Source organism: Numenius arquata, chromosome 8, assembly GCF_964106895.1.
Source record: "Numenius arquata chromosome 8, bNumArq3.hap1.1, whole genome shotgun sequence".
Lineage (NCBI taxonomy): Eukaryota > Metazoa > Chordata > Aves > Charadriiformes > Scolopacidae > Numenius > Numenius arquata.
The window spans coordinates 58,255,753-58,273,172 of record NC_133583.1 but is presented as its reverse complement, the minus strand read 5'-3'; the positions used below and the strand labels follow the sequence as shown (position 1 = coordinate 58,273,172).

Below are 17,420 nucleotides of genomic sequence, written 5' to 3'. Positions count from 1 at the left end.
GCCGAGGGAAGCTGCTGGGACGCTGGAACACTCTCACTGTAAACTCTGGAGCGGGACAAAGCTTTTCTGGCCTTTGTCTGAGTTTCACTTTCCCCTCTCAGGTCTGTAAAGGCCAAGGCACAAGCAGTTGCCATGACTTGAAGAATTCATACACCTTTCATATTTTCTAGCTGCAATTAATTATTTTTGCACCTGAAGCTAAAATATTTAAACAAAAACCTTGGAGCAGAAGGGAGGAGACAAAGGAAAGGGAGAGAACCAAAAAAAAAGGAAAAAGGCAAGAAAGAAGGAGCTGTATTTTTCAGATGGTGCACGCTTTGGTGTTGGCTCTTTTAAAGCAGAAGGGAAGAAAAATCCCACGCAGCTCATATGCAAACCGTGTGAGAAATGATATCGTTAGACTGAGATACAGGTTGGGAGGGATGGCAAGGGACCCGCGTCCCGCCTCGTGGCTGCTGACCCGCACGACTGAAGCCGCATGAGAAAAGCGAATGAGGCAAAAAGTCAAAGCCCCTCTCGGGCAACTTCCTCTGCTGCTGCTGAGGACACAGCCCTGTTCAACAGCATGGCTGGGACTGAATCACAGACAAACAAGCTTTTCTATTACCATAAAAATGACAAATAAGTAATAGCTACAGACTTTAAACACAAGACTCAAATTAAATAGAGTTCTAAGTGGTACACTGTAACTGGAAGCGGGATCCTACTCCTATTAGAGCCGGCTCAGCCTAAAGAGTATCAGATGTTACTTGGGCCTTAGAAGGCCTGAGACATAAACTATGTGTGTAAGAGAAAAAGAAGTCAAATGACTCATGACAGAGTTTGTTTTAATATAAATGACTTTTTCTGGCTCTTTGCTTTTAAAGACTTGCCATTTTCAGATGTCGAACAGCTAACCCAGGCAGTTGGCTTCCTTAGCCAGTGTCCTTCATTTTGTGTATAAAATGTTGGCATTTACAAACTCATATTCCTTTGGCAGTTTATTTTAGCACTGTGATCAATGCCATCATAAATCTTCCCTCTTCCAGCCCAAGAACCCTGGCACAGCCCAATCAATGCTGCGTGGCTGTGCTGTACCCACAAACAGAGGATACACCACAACGGTTTACTGAAGTCCTACAAGCCTTGAGAGTGGACCTCTCAAGGAATCAGCACTGAACGAGCCACTAACCATCCCTTCCTCTGCTTTTCATTACGTGAGGACACAGGTAAGGGACTGACACATGGAAAGAGTAGGGAAAAAGAGAGAAAAAGAGAGGAGAGGAGAGGAGAGGAGAGGAGAGGAGAGGAGAGGAGAGGAGAGGAGAGGAGAGGAGAGGAGAGGAGAGGAGAGGAGAGGAGAGGAGAGGAGAGGAGAGGAGAGGAGAGGAGAGGAGAGGAGAGGAGAGGAGAGGAGAGGAGAGGAGAGGAGAGGAGAGGAGAGGAGAGGAGAGGAAAAAGTGATCAACAGATGAGAAAAGAAGAAAGAGGAAAAAAAATTAAACAAAAGAGAAGCATGAACAAGAAGGCAAGAATACAAGAGCAAAAAAAAAAAAATCAGAGTGGGACTAGGGAGAGGGAGATGGTGGGGATATTGGGGTTTTAGTGACAAAAAAGAAAAGCCCCATTCTCCACCACACTTCTCTTCCTTCTCATGTTTCTTTTATTCTCTTTCCATGGCTGGTTCTCCTCTGGGATGACTGGAACTTCCACATCCAGAAAGGCACAAGTTCAGCATTTGTGTCTTATGGCAAATGCGCTGGCTATCCAATGTTTCCACGGGGGCAAAGTTGTACAAAGCAAATGAAAAGCAAAGCTCGCTTAGTCTCCCTTTCATGCAATGCAAGAATCATCCCTTAGATGGGACTATTGCAAAATTAAACAACCTTGCAACGCGACCGGTAAATAATGAGTAATGTGCTTGTATATACAAAGCTTTTATACCAACCCGTCAAAAAAAGTGAGGATAGCTCATCACAAAAAAGACCCCATTTATCAGAAGAGCTTCAAACAGCTTAGCGTCTTTAGGGCCATTACTCATCTCTTTCACCTAAGCTAAGTGCCAGCTTCCAGCCTAGAGGCTACCACACATCCAATTTATCTGCTGTACGACACTCGTGTACTGCTTCCCTCAGCCTCGACTAAAGATAGAGGATTCAATATCTAAACCACTTAAAGTTAATAGAAATGAGTGATTTCACGACAACAAATAGGAAGACTGGGAAAATTAGGCAAAAATCAATTAGGCAAAAACCCAGACATTTTGAAAGCAAAAAGAGCCTGACACAGCAATATTTTGGTGACTATATCCAAGGTGTTGAACTCAGTTCTGAGCTATAGGGCTGGACAATGAAGGGACCTTTCACATGCGACACATTACCATCCTCCGCCCCACGATTCTGGGAATAAGAGGTTGGGCTTGGTTACGGTACAGCTTTCCACACATACTTTTGTTGTGGAGAGATTCTTCAGAGGAGAAAATACTGATTACAAATTGGTTTATTTTCCAGAATGTTTACCCTTGGAGGGTCCTTTGTGCATCCACAGCTCCAAAAGAAGTGACGTGGTGAGATGTAACCGCTCCTCACTCTGCTTAGCGAGGAGTGCACTGCCACATCCCTTTACTCTCATCCTTGGCAAGACAATGTGCTCCCATCAGAGCTTCCACACCCACACTCCTCCCTAAAATTTCTACCTGGTAAAGGACTAGCTGGAAGCTGTGCAAAGAAGACCAACTTCTAGCAGGTGCTCACAAAAACAGGCCCTACACGGCTCAAAATGTATTTATGTACTGAAGGTTAGTAATGCTTTGGTGAATGCAACCCCTAGGAGTTCTATACATTAAGTACGTCCCCTATACATTATTCTTGCTGTTTAAACACGCTTATAAGGCACAGCAAGATATGGGCACAGTGGTTCTCCTTATTTGTGTTCTTCTAGTGTTTTCCAACCCTCATTTGGAGGAGCATCTTTGTGCAAAAATCTGCAATTTATGCTTTTCCATACCCACTCGGTGGTTAGCCTTCCTGCCTAGACTTCCCTCAAGAGTGACAATTATGGTCTTGCTAATCATTACATGAACACTTGTCCCAGTAAAAACAAAACAGAGCCATGAAGGGATTTCATATGGATTCTCTCTACATGTCACTGTCCAATTTCTAGTATCAAACTGTGCCTCAGAAATGTCTAAGCACAGGGGGTGTGAAAAGTTGCTTCAAAACAAGCAAGCAAGCAAGAGCTGGGAATGGTTGATATATGTCACTATCTAAGAAACCAGGGAAACAAGAACCTGTGACTTAGCTGAACAAAGAAAGGAGAAGGAGAATTGGATTCCAATTCTGAGGATAAGAAAAGTCAGTATGCTAAGAAAAGCAACTGCCTTCTATTGCTAATAAAACTAATAAAGGTTACGGGATCTCTCATCTACCATTTCAGATCCATTATTGTATGAAACGGAAGAAAGAAAAATGTCTTTCCTGTTAACCACAAAAAAATGAAATGTATTGGAAATGCCTAGACAGTAAACAGAGTCTTGTTAAACTATACAGATAGGGCAAATTTTGACATACAACCCCCTCTAGACATCTTCAGGAGAAAGGACAACGCAGTACATGTAAGTTATAAAACTTCAAATATAGGGTGGCTAAAGTATGTCCTGGTGGTACGAACTACTGGCATCAAATCCCATGACTAAGTGATCGTAATGTCCTTCAAAAAATTTACTGTGAAAAACCCTCAAGCATTTCAGACAGCTAATGCTGTGACTCTACATGCTTGTGCTTTGCCACAGAACAGTCTGATCCCCTGCGCTGACATAGCGAGAGTGCAAATCCCAGATGGAAAATTAATCTCACAATGCAGTCAGATTGAGTTTCCAATTCTCCAGTGCATAACTTGAAGGTTGTTTCGCTCAGCTATTGAAGAGGTGAGGGCAGAAAGACTTTAGCTTGTTTGACATCCCAAACATCATTTAAACGAGACACACTCTGAAAAGGACCTTACTGGCTACGGACAGTTACAAAGGATCCATGCTATCCTCCTTTGTACTCATCCTTTCTATAAAATATTGCTATCGCACTTTTCCCTGCTTAAATGGCCTGGACAGAAGGCGAGCCCAAGGTCCAAATGACTTCAGCTCTGTCTCTGAGTACGTGGGTAAAATCTGTCCTTAAAATAGAAAGGAGATGGATCACAGCACATCTTAAAGAAGTATCTATCTACTGTAAAGACATGTTTATGGTTTTCTCATATTTATGGTTTTCCTCAAGAAAAGACAGGGCCAGGATGCTAGAAAAACTGTAAGGTTGTGATATATGTGTGACTAAACTTCTACAAGCTGATCTTGGTCTTAGTCTGCTTGAAAAAACATCAACTAATTGTACATCTCCTTAAACAAACTCCACCGTGGTCATTTCATGGTTTGTTACAAAAATACGCGGCAGCAGAACCTGAACTATTCCAGGCAGAGTATTTCCTCCTGCTTGCCAGGTCTGGGGCTTACTGACAGATGAGAAGAATACCATTGGTTTAGTAAGAGTCTCAACTTCTGCAGATCCACAAAACGCTAAATCTTATTCTTTGCCAACATCAGCTGATGTAAGTTTATTAAAAGCTAAAACGCATGACGATCTACACATTGAGCCTACAGACAGAAGAGACTGTATTTGCATACATATGGTTGCTTCTAACATGGTAATTGGGTACGTGTGTGCAAGAGACAGTTCTCGGGTGAAGTCAATGGAGCTACGCCAACGCGCACAGCCGTCATGCTGCACCTTCAGCACAAAGACAGAGGATTAAATAGATTTCTTTGGTCATTTGAGCATCTCTGAGGTCTTTATTACCTTTTCAGTCCATCCTCATAAATGTGAAAAATAAGTAATAAAATCTTTATCCCCACTCTCAGACAGAATTAATAAACAAGTAAGTCACATTGATATCCCAAGACACACTGCCCCATCTCCTTCCACCCAAATAAAAGGCCATGTTTCATTTCATTTCATTTCATTTCATTTCATTTCATTTGTGTGGTATTTCATTAAACCACCTACTTTAAAAAAAAAATAACACGGCCCTATCTTTAAGTGTTGGATTTCTGAGATTGTTGCCTCCAACTTTAGTGCTTCTGTGCCAGACACTCGGCTAATGTAAGTGGGTAGGTTCTGTTATAGCCAATATATTACACTGACTTACTGCAGCTGCCCTTCCTTGTCATTAAAGAGTTACTGAGAAATTCCAAATCTGAACATTTGCGTACTGGATGACATTTAAAATGGAGCATGCTAAGTGTCCACAAAAGGACAGCACTTAACAAAAGACACCGCCTTTGTATCCTGTTACCTATAGCATCCACAGCTTGTTTCTCAGTGGGAAATAAGATGAACCAATTGCAAGGGCTGTAATAGCCTTTATCGTTTCAAGATGTGTCATCTACAAGTGAACTGTGTGTCCGATTCCTGTTTGGGCTCTGATCCAGTGAAGTACTTCAGCACACGGGCAGTCCCGCTTACCTTCAGCTGAGCTTCTTGCCTACTTGAAAGTCAGATGATGTACCTAAGTGCTTGACTGGATCAGGGCACTGGAGTAAACTGGTGTCACTCCTCCGGAATCCCGGAGCAATGCTGATTTACATTAACTGAGAATTTTGCATTATGGACCATCCGTCATTTCAGTAGCTATATGACCTGCTACAACAAACTTTGACATTTTCTTAGACAAGTTTTTACCTGTAATAATTTCAAGTGATATAAACCCACCACAAATCATCTAATGTGACAACGAACCAAACACTACTGTACAGCGTGTACCGATCTGATAATACATCAAATGTATGACAACATATAGCATTAGCCACTGCACTCCACCAAGAATGTTTAACAGCAACAGAGTTATTTCTCTCAACCCCAATATAAAAGGCAGCCAGCAGGATGATATCAAATGATGGCAGCTCTGCTTCTCATAAAAGGACCTTGGGGACTCCAAGGAGATTTGTGTATCTGCACTTCAGCAGCATAGCAATGTGGAAATGTTAAAGTTAGTAAAGCAAACAGTCCTCAAATGAGAAGGGCAACAGATGTCAACCAGTATCACATGTCAGTAAACAGCAACAAGACAGAGGGTACTTTTCTTAGCACTTTTGTGAAAGCATCGTGCTATCGGCTACAGCCACATCTCAGCTGTTTGACTCCCGAAGTGGCGGTGCTTGTACGAGTGATTTAACTCCCACCAAGGGAGGATTTCCAACCATATGGAAATACTGTCCACTGAAGTCAGCTGAAAGAAAGTAGAAATGCTTCTGTATATTTATTGCGGCTTGAAAAGTGAAAAAAAAAAAAAAAAAAAAAAAAAAAATCACACTCTCGAACTGATTGAAAGCTCATTTTGTGCCTGGCAGAGACAGACAAAGCATTTATATTTCTCAGCTTTAATACAGAAGGATTATCTTTAGGGCGAAAGAGGAGCCGTGATTCATCTGCTTTTTACCCTTACTGCAAAGACTTCTTGACAGTAAGGCCAAAATATGCTCACTAAAAAGGCACTCTTTGTACCATAAACACTAGGCCACAAGGAACTGGACAGTGGCCATCAAATCACTGCCTTTTAATTTTTCTCTCTCATCTATATTTCTCTAAAGATTTCTGGTAAGAAGGCAGCTGACTCTATATAAAAGCCAGAGGCATTGCCAGTATCTTGGTGGTTTCATGCACGCTGTGTTGAATCTAACTTTATTACACAAGGGAAAAAAACACCCTTTCAATTAGACAAAGATATATTTCAGTGTCAAAACACCAAGGAAAGAGGTAAAGGGACAGAGTTTTACTGCCGAGTCCAGCCTGGTTAGCTGCAAATATACTCCACAGCCATGGAATATCTTAGCTGCTTACGTGGAAACCCGTTTGGTTCTCAGCAAACAGTAGGGTCCACATCACGAACTGTCCAGGACATCCCTTGATAACTTTGCTACCAGCCAGAAGTGAGAGAACAACAAAGGAATGGACTGTGAAGATCCAGCTCTTGTCACCATTAGAATACCATCTCTAACAGTAGATATATAAGCTATGCACTGAAATGTAAAGTCATTTTTTATGGAGCACATGTTCTGTCAATTGAGACTGATCATATACAATCCAGGAAGGAATTTTTAAAAAAACCCCTCAGATGAAGAGGCCGTACCCAGCCAATACACTGCTCAGAAGAGCAAAAGCTGCCACCTTGCCTTGCCCAAGGATGGTGTCCTCTAAAGCCGGAGCTCAAACTGTACATGTACAAATGTGGAGCTTTTGAAGAAAAGGAAGTCAAGAACACAGCAGTTTAACACACTCCTTGAGTACACTGCGGTGCCAAAGAACAACCGTCTCCTTCCTCCACCTTTCCAAAATCCTCTGATTAAGGAAACAGGAGGGGAAAAAAAATCATCCCAACACGGCAGGAAGGCCTTTACTAAAAGGTGCATTAATTGGGTAAGGCAAGCCAACGAAATGATTAATTTGCTGCTCTCCTTCAATATTATGTTTACACAAGTTGATTATAACACTTAATTACTAATTCACCCTGCTCAAAAACAAGAGCGCTTTAAATTTTTAATGAGATGAGGGAAGGCAACATTCCCTAACTCAACAGGGAGAAGTCATTTTATTTCCTCTTTTGATTTCCCAAGTTATTACCATTTCTAAGGAAAAAAATATCCCCTCCCTGATCTTTCACTCGGTTCTTGCTTTTGAAAATATGGAAATCAACAAGACGCTTGTATTAATTTCAATCCATGACCTGCCAGGTAATGCTCTGGAAGAGGAATAGAGGATCAGATCATCAACTGAAGCACGTCCATTGAAATAAGTGGAACAAAATTACACCAGAGACTGCCTGGTCCAGAAATGGAAATAGGTTGATCCCTTCCAGTTCTGTCAGCAAAACTGTTGAATATGTCCCAGTACTATTTACAGGTGTTCTCATGAAATGTTGTCTACTCACAGTTGCCAGTTGGTCCAGTACTGAGGTTGTGCACTATCGTACTGAAGAACTTCTTTACGTTCATGACAGTCTGTGACATTTTCATTGTTAGGAGGTGAATACACTGAATATCGCATGTTCTTCCTGGCTCATCTTTGCCAACCCTGTGTTATCTGTGGGTTCTGTTATTCGATTTTATCCTCTATGCTGTATCACCCAACAACGTCCTTAGACAGCTGAAAGGAGATGTCCATTAAATTAAGCATAATCAAGCAGTGCATAAAGAAAATTCTTTCGAGTTCCTTTAGTGCACGGTTGTAAGTGAATCATTTCTCCCTCACCATCATAACTTCAAAGCCCTGTCTGCAATGTATCTCCCTCATAGCTATGGCCTCTATCTCTATCCTCCTGAAAGTGAGCCAGGTGACACTGATCCACACAGCTTCCAGGGATGCAAACTGTACCTAAGGGGCACTTCACTTGCTCAACTGCTACTGCCGCTAAACAATTCAACTAATCCACATTAAGTAATTACCTAACACCTCTTTCTATAGAATCCGGCTAATTTTTATGTATCTCCGATCCACTTTATAAAAACAAAATTCAAAATCTTTTTGCACGATATCCCACCAACTTGCGTAAGAACCAAAACTAACAAAGAAAAGACCGCACCTCCCTTAAAAGTCAATTGTATACCTGAAAAATCTTGTAGTCACGTAGACTCTAATTCCTAGCTCAATGTTTTACACCAATAATGATTACAGAAAGCTGATTACAGAAAGTTACCAGTAAAAGGTATTACAGTAAATCATATGAAGCTTCTTTTCTCCCTTATCAGCCAGTAAGAATGACCCGCATTAAGACAGCAAATAAAAAAAATAAAAATCTGGTAATCTGGTTTCATACAGGTAATTTTATTAATTACTTTAATATGCAATTAAGGAATAGTCAGTGGGCAGCAGGATTTTATAAAGCAATAATCCTGTTCCCTGGTGTACAGCTTTGTCCCAAAGAGTAGGTTATCCAAAAAAAAAAAGGAGCTGGATGGCTGCCAAATCAAACAGCAACTTCTTCCCATTTTCAATTACATACAAGTGAGGCAGAGTAACGAGGATATACTGGAAACTTTGACATTTATTTATTGAACATTCTTACTGAGAAGGAATTGTTGGCTTGCTAAACCGGAAACTATATTTTTACTGCAGAAACAATCACATAGAAAACCAACGATCCTGCTGCTCAGCATGAAAGGAATGGCTAGAACCAATAAATTGACCCGTCTAAGCCGGCAATGTTAAGGTTATTTCATTCAATGCAACACATATTTCAAAAATCCAAAACCCAAAAATAGAGTGTATAGTTCAAAAACCTTTATGTCATACTATTTTACATAGTGCTGTCTTCTGTGCCCAGCCAGGCTGTGTTACGGTTCAGAAGCACAACAATCAAAACACAAGAAAACCACAAAAAGAAAAAAGGTGTAGCATTTTTAGGGGCAAATGAAAAGATAACTCAAATTGCCAGAAGAAATTCAGAAGATTTTCTCCCCTTTCCGGAGATTCTAGAGACTAAATAACCAAAAGATGAAATGGAGAAGAACTCACCACGCTGCATATTCTTTTTTGCCTTTTTGGATAGACCAATTGTTTTAATTCAGTTTTACCACAGAGGAGAAAAATGCAGAGAGAGTAAATGAAGAGGAAAATAGGGAAGTCAACATTCTTTGAAGCAACAACATATGGTGACCAGGCATGAGAGATGGAGGTTATAAATCTTTCCTTGATAGAATTACCTAAAGAAGAAAATGCAGCTTCAAGGAGCTTGAGCTTTTAGAACCACATTAGAATCTAGCAAATTAACCTGTATGGTTACAAATTTTGCAATAATCTTCATTTCCAATGCTTCTTTGTCAAGGCAGAGCACACTGAGGGTTTTGGTACTAACACAGATGTGGTCAATAGAAAGCATGAAAACCGTTGGTCCACAAATCACTCAAAATATGAATAAAAATATATGAAAATTAAGAATCAGAACAAAATGCTGCACCTTGCAAATACTCTTGCTGTTGTATAGAAAGGGAAAGGAGACAGGAGGTACGTTGGTGCTTGTTGCTTTGTGAGAAGAAACTGATTTAGGGATTCCAAAGGACAAAGATTCTTCAACAAAGTTCTTCAGGGTTCCAGCCACTATGACCAACCGCTCAAGAGAGTGAAGGGTGAGAATCCTGTTGTCTCACACACGCTTCTGACTGGGCTCATCATACAGCAATATGTAGAGAAGCAAGTGCCTGCCTTTGGAAAAACCATCCTCCTCCAAAGCAGATACCTCCCCACTTCCAAATCCCAGTGACAGAGTAGGGTATTCTGTCAGGAATATATCCATCAGGATAGTACAGGAGAGCACAAGAGTAACAGTAACCACCACAGCCACATACTTTACCCCTAAGGAAATACCATCTAATTCCAATGCATTTCTTAACCGTTAAGCCAAATAAAGCCTAACTCTAATTACTATATAAGGTTACCATAGAGTTGGGTCTTCCCTAGATGATACATCTTTTATTTCCTCTATTGAAAAGTGATGCCCTGGTAGATTTTGAGGATCTTCTGTGTGCTCAGATTTTCTGAGTGAGAGCAGAGAGCTGGAGCAGTGGCTCTGACTTGGTTGCCCCGTGCCCGTAGGCTCAGCAGCTCCCAAAGCATCACTCCCTGCGCACATACTACACAGCACACGTGCACATCCTTCCATACAAGATTCCCTGGCAGAAGCCCAGGAATGCTACTGCTATTGCTCATCGCTGGTGGGTTTTACCTGTCTGCTCAGCAGCCAGTCCTTTTGCCAGCACAGCATGTTAAAGCCGGACCGAGATTATCAGAAGTGATTTTGAGGGATCCTGGCTTTGGGTGTTATTTCCAAGCTGTCCTAAAGATGCTCCAGTTTTAGAAAATGGAGAAGAGCCAACCCATGAATACCAGATAGCTTTTAAGTATTTTGGTTTTAACATTGAGGGTAAATGGCCAAAAATAATTCTGAGAAATGTGACCAGTCACTAGGACAAATACAGTAAAAATTCCCCTTCAAACAACCATAGACATAAGGAAAGAGGTTATTGGTAAAACCCCCATAATTTTCTCCTTTACTATTAGACTGAACAAACAAAGAGCTTTGGAAAGCACAATAATAACAAGCCATCTATTAGAGGACAGGTAATAACCTCTGTTATTTGCAAAGACTACAACGATGCTGAATGTTTGCAGCAGCACCTCTAAGAAAGGTTTGTCTTGGAAGATGTGTTCAAAAAATAAATGTAAAAGAAGGCTATTGAACCGCAACGCTAGATGTGCCTTTACACCTCCTTGCTCCCCAAAACACATTTATTCACTTTCTTGTTTCTTGATCCCATGTAGCTGAATTCTTTCAAAAATATTTTTACAAAATCTAACATATTTGCTGCATGATACAACTGATATTGTCATAGTTGGCACCTCTTTAATGACGATCTAACACACACTCAGCCGAAGCATTTAGAGGGTGGTTCCTTCACACTGCAGAGATGTTGTGGCATCCTGGATAGGATCCAGGGCCTCACCTGGCTCCCAGTGATCATCACAGGCAGTACAATGGAAAAAAACGTTCTACAAATGTCTGAGGGGATGTATAACAGCAGCAGCTTCCAAACTACTTTCCCCTTTTCCATTTCAGAGACATCCCAGGGAAGCCCATGGGCTTGACCTGAAACTCAGTGACACAAAAGGAAACTCTCCTGTCGACCAGCAAACCCCTGGGAACCAGACCTTACACAAATGCCTGCTGAAGCACTGGAAAAGGCAGAGGCTGCATCTGGGAAACTAGAGTCCTTATGCTGTGCTGAGGCACTGGATTGCAATTTGTATTCATTTTTTTTTTTTACGTACTGGTATTCACTTACTTGGTTCAAGCAGAAATGGGAAGGAAGCATAAGGAGCCATGAAGTCCGGCTGCCAACAGTCACACGTAAGCCCTGAGGAGAAGTTTACTCCAAGAAGGCCCACAGAACCTGCACTGTGCTTATGACAAGCCAAAAACCATTCCCATAACCAAAGGGGCGGGTACCACCTGACATATTGTAACAGTAAAAGAGCAAACACTTTTTAAATTAAAAAGTCTGAGACATGACTGGTTCAATGATCTAGTTTCACTGAAAAAGATTTCTGCAGGAGCAAGCTATGTAGGCTGACATATATGTGTGTATGTATAAAATATACATATCTGTTCTGACATTACTGAATACACTTCTGAAATATTTTGATATATAAGGGCAGGGATAAAAACTAAAGAGAAATGAATATACTAAGATTATATAAAAACACATTACAGAAAACTCTGCAGCATTAGTTTTTGCGAATGGTTATGAAGACAGAAAATAAAATCAGTTTTGAGATGTTCAGTTATTGCACAATAGTGCAAAACATCTTAAACTTGGAATGAAATATCTGTGTATGTGAAGGCAGAAGATTAGCAGAAGAGCAGGAATTAAACATGAAGTCCTGCCACCAAAAGCTGCTACTGAAATTACATTTATCAAAACAAGTTCTCTTTACAAGCACTGGAATTATTAAATAGAGCTATCTATTGTACTACATATTTGTTGCAATGGGATCAATTTTAACGGAAAAATTCTTATTAAAGGAAACTGCTCTTCCTGCTAACTTATACCATGCTGGAGAATATTCACAATTAGAAGTTTCAAATTTGGAAAAATGCCAAACACGGCCCAGTTCCTCAGCTTATGTTGAGCTGTTTATTGAATCCAGTGGAACTGCCTCAATTTAACTCAGTTGAGAAGCTGAACCCCCTATTCATAAAATACATTCAGATGTGTTTTTATGCAAAATTTCAACTACAAATATCTGTGCCTGACGTTATAAAGAAAAACCTATCCAGGGACCATCTTGATAAAGAATTTGTCCAACCACATGCAGCTTGAAGAGAGGGCAGGTCTTATACTAGTGGAATCGCCAGATGGGAAAACAGATATGATTTGGGCATAGAGACCCTTCTTCGGGTTTCTTCTGTTTACATAAATGCAGCTAAGTCATGCTTTGGCCCATCCACTGAACATAAAAGCCTCACTGCCCCTTTTACAACAGGTAATGGATTGAAATAACATGAATAAACATGAAGTTCCATCCTCATTATTAACTCTGCATTCACTGTGGGCAAGGCAAGAGGTATAGGTGTGTCATTTTGTACTGCATAAATAGTGCTACGTTGTTTCTTATGCTTAACATTGCTCAATATGAAGGAAGGAAAGTAGGACAAATATAACTGAGATGAAAATGTGACCTTCTTGCAGGATCAGAGCCTTGCCAAATTCCTAGTTTTGCCTGCAAAATTACATGACCTAACTCCATAGGGAGCAGCTTCTACCTGCACGCCCTTACAGTCAAATGAACCTTCGATACACCTAAATAACATATGGAGTTAAAAAAAGGGTGGAGAGAAAGAAAAGAAATGCTGGCTCTTGTCCGGCTGCGCAGAATCTACAAACTTTTCCACTTCAATTCAAGTCAGTGCACGGTGCCAAATGTCAAAGTGTAAAATGCATTAAAACTGAAAAAATAAAATATAAATTAAAAAAAAAAAAATCAGGCCCTGCATACCTGTATAGATGCAAAATCCCCAGAAGCACAAGCTCCAAGAATAGCAGCACCCACCAAAACAGACTCCACTTCTTTGGACAGGACAACAGGCTTGCCTATACAAGAAAAAGCCATGCCTCTGTTAGGAAGTATATAGCAGTACCGCACCAGCGGCACAACAAATAATTAAAGCAAAAAAAAAAAAAAAAAAAAAAAGACAAAGAAAAAAGAAATCAAAAAGGACTTGACTTCAAAACCATGTTCACAGCTCCATTCAGCGCTACAGTCTACTGTAGGTTAATGTAAATCTCTCTGCTCTGTTGTTCCAGGCTCCAAGAAAAATGCAGAATTTAAATAAAACGATTTCAGCTAAATATTAACACGGAACATAAAGCATACAAAGAGCAACCCCCCCCAGATCTTTGACACTGGCTATTTATCTCCAGGGGTTTGGTATAGACCTGTTACCCACACCCTCCAAACCCACGTGCCTATTAAAAGTTGACCTCCAGGGGAAAACAGGGTGGTACCCTTTCTGTTTCTTTGGCAACGAACAATAAAAAAAGAGATTGTTTGTGTTTGTTTTTAAATATATAGCCAACAAAGCCAGTCTGGTTTTGCTGGAAGACATGAAAATATGACTAGTAAACTTTTACAAGCTATGTATGAAATAAGAAGAGAAATCTTGTCTTCCAAATTGTGCAAGATACTCGAAAACAAGATTAAAACACTGGAAAAATAAACAAACTCAATATATATTCTGAAGTAGAATTAAAAATTACTGTTTCATCCCCCGTGGGTACTATCATGAACATACTTTCCCTCAGTTCACATCAAGTTTTCCAAGACCTGTATTACTAGTGTAGAAACAGCAGGAAAAGACTAATACACAAATAAAACTCAGCCTGCTTTCTTAATTCTCCTTAAAAACCCAAAACAATAGCATAAGTCTAAATACTTCTCTAGCTGCACTTTAGATGCTTATCCTTAGCCAAAAAGTTTAATATTCCTACAGTATTAGGCATGTGTCTACATTTCCATTACTGAGATACTGAGATAATTTCATTCAATGAATGATGATGCAAACACGGTGGTGGGAGGAGGGCTCCCCTCTGTGAATAGCCTCAATGATATTATGCCCCCAAAAATGCTGTTCCTGAGAGACAACCGTAAGATTAGAAGGAGATGAAATTTGGAGGAAGATCCAAAGTGAGCCATGAACAAGCCCTACAGAGGAAAAGGCAAATACACGCTTTTCAAAATGAGAAATAAAATTATTTATATATGAAACAATTATCGATACAAAGGAAATTCATCTTGTACCCAGGCATCCAGTTACATTACGATAACTTTGGACTGTTCCACCAGCATAAAGCTCCTTACAACCATCTTTCGTGCAGTGTTTTTTATGCCATTTCTTCCTACATTTAGCACAGGCAGGGTGACAGGGACAGAGTGAGACCTTGCTGTTTGATTGCTGGAATGGCTAACAGCGAACTAGTGTAATTACAGCATCCCTTAAAGTGCTCTGACCAAACAAATCCACTTTAAAAACATTACTGGAGGATCAGTCACCTGAGCATTCCTCCGGTTCAGAGGGGCCACAGCTCAGGACTTGGGTCAACTTGGAATAGGAAAATCTAAAACTCAAGCTTACAGCTACCCGGCTGTTTGCCAGGCGTTGAAGCAGTGAGCCATTTTCAGCGTGCTCTAAAATTTACTGCACATTTCCCGCATCATCAGAATGAATACAGAATTCTTACCAGGCAAACAAAAAGATCAAGATACTTTTTAAGTGGCCTGCGAAATTATCTATTGGATGTCTGCATGGCTGAGTCATGGGCATTTGCAGCTAACAATAATATATTCAGATTTTTTTCTTTTGGGGAAAGAATGGAGGATTGATCCTGGAATGCTAGTTATTTTATCTGATAGGCTCTAATGAGTTCAACATAACCAAGAGCATTTCAGTGAGATGAACTCTGACATCCCTTGTCAGTCACTGATTTTACAAATGGGGGAGAACTCCAGACTGCAAAAAGGCCTTTTTGTACTGAATTGTACTTGGCCATTAGTTACAGTCAAAGAACTTCTGATTACATTTTAATCAGAATACCTTTTTCACAGATCTTTAGTTTTACACATCGTGAAGCAGGATCCCAACTCTACACGGAGCTGAAATTCACCTAAAACATTTGAGTTATACAAGGCAAGGCACGGACTTGTCAACATCCATTTTCACAAACAGAAAGCGTCACTTTGACTACAATGCAGATAGTGAATTTTAAGGTCAATAGGCATTATGCTTTTCGCTTCTCAATTTCTGTTTTCATCTCAGGTAAGTACATAAAGCATATTTTCGTCTTCCCTCCTGTAACAAGGTTATGAAGTGTGGTGTGATGTTAGGGCAAGTCAGATCTCCAGACCAAATGCCCCAAATCTGAGCCTTAAACATTATTCATGACAGCTCAACTGGTCTTAATTTGAAATATACCCAAAACACACATCATTCAAAGTCTCTCTGAAGTCCTTTACACTAAATTTTGTTATTTTTTCCACATTTTTTAAAGTATACTCAACTGACTCACAGGTGTGCTAAGATGTCCAACGCACACAGGCTTAAGGGAGAACAAACATACCCCCTCCTCTTGTAATGAGCTACATACCCAGGACTTTCCCCCCACCAGGAATTAAATTATCCTTGCCTAACTAACTTCTTGTAACTGGACTGAATGGAATAATTTCTATAACACATTTCGAAAAATTTTTAAAAATCTGAGAGTGAGAAACATCCCTGACACGCCATTTACACAGACTGGTTTTTAAAATTCCATACAAAGTTTTTATATTTATTCTATTGGCAAGTCAAAGAGCCACAGCTTAGAAATCATGCCGGAGGTTTCTCCAGAACTCTGTTTTCAGACAATAGGACATACGGAGCTTTGTTTGCACCGCATCTCTGCGGTATGGGGATGCCTTGAAATTTCAGGAAATCCAGTCTTGCAGGAAGTAACATTTCATTACACACTTTTTGGCCAATCAGCAAAAGACAGTTCTATATAAAGTAAGTATTTATTTTTCTAAAGATAAAGTATTTAGCCACCTACAATAAAGTAGTTTACACTCCTTTCCCCGCACTTCCTCTAACTTACCAGTAATGTCAGCGTGCATCTGCACAAAGAGGGGGTTCTTGCTCAGCCCACCGCACAGAAACAGCGTGTTGATATGATGCCCTGCAGCCTCCATAGCTTCCAAAATATGTCTTGTTCCTAACTTCAAAAAGGGGGAAAAAATAACAAGAAAACCCAGATGAGCACAGGAGAACAGCCACAGGAACAGATCGTAAATCACAATTTGTTAAAAAAGAATGATACTGCTAAAAAGAATGATACAAACTGCCCCTACCAGTAAGCTGAGGGCTGGGAACAGACCCGCAGGGGTATGGCCTCTGCTGAGCTTCCAGCCAGTACCAGGCATTGTAATTAAGAAATAGAAAAATCAAACAGATGGCATGAAGAACTGGGAAGTACACGGGCACAGCGTATCGCAATAAACATCCTGGGGCTGGCTGTAGAAGTGAAAACATACCAGCATACAATAGCCCAGGGAAAGGGGGCTTACAGGGAAGTACCCACAAGGGCGAAGACTGGGATTATGAGAAGACACAGAAATGGGCATCAGGAAAAACTAAGGACGGTGATAAGCAGCTGTTTGCGACCAAGCGCAGCCAAGAACGGAAAACATTTCCAGATCCAGAACTAAAACCTAAATGGCAAAGACATCCCCACCAAAACCTTCTATTTACTTTGTACAACAGCATCTGAAAATCACCCTCAGTAAAGAGATTTCAATTCTGAAGCCAAATAGCAA

The 17,420-nt window shown here is 40.5% G+C and overlaps 1 protein-coding gene across 1 annotated transcript in view; it reads right to left on the bottom strand.

Moving 5' to 3' along the window:
* The window catches only part of FGGY (FGGY carbohydrate kinase domain containing), a 143,621-nt gene that overhangs the window by 15,215 nt on the left and 110,986 nt on the right, over positions 1–17,420 (bottom strand). Inside the window, exons 13-14 of the mRNA XM_074151329.1 lie at positions 16,703–16,823; positions 13,572–13,666 (exon numbers count right to left, since the gene is read on the bottom strand). Coding sequence (XP_074007430.1) covers positions 13,572–13,666; positions 16,703–16,823 — 216 coding nt within the window. The remainder of the gene's footprint in view (positions 1–13,571; positions 13,667–16,702; positions 16,824–17,420) is intronic.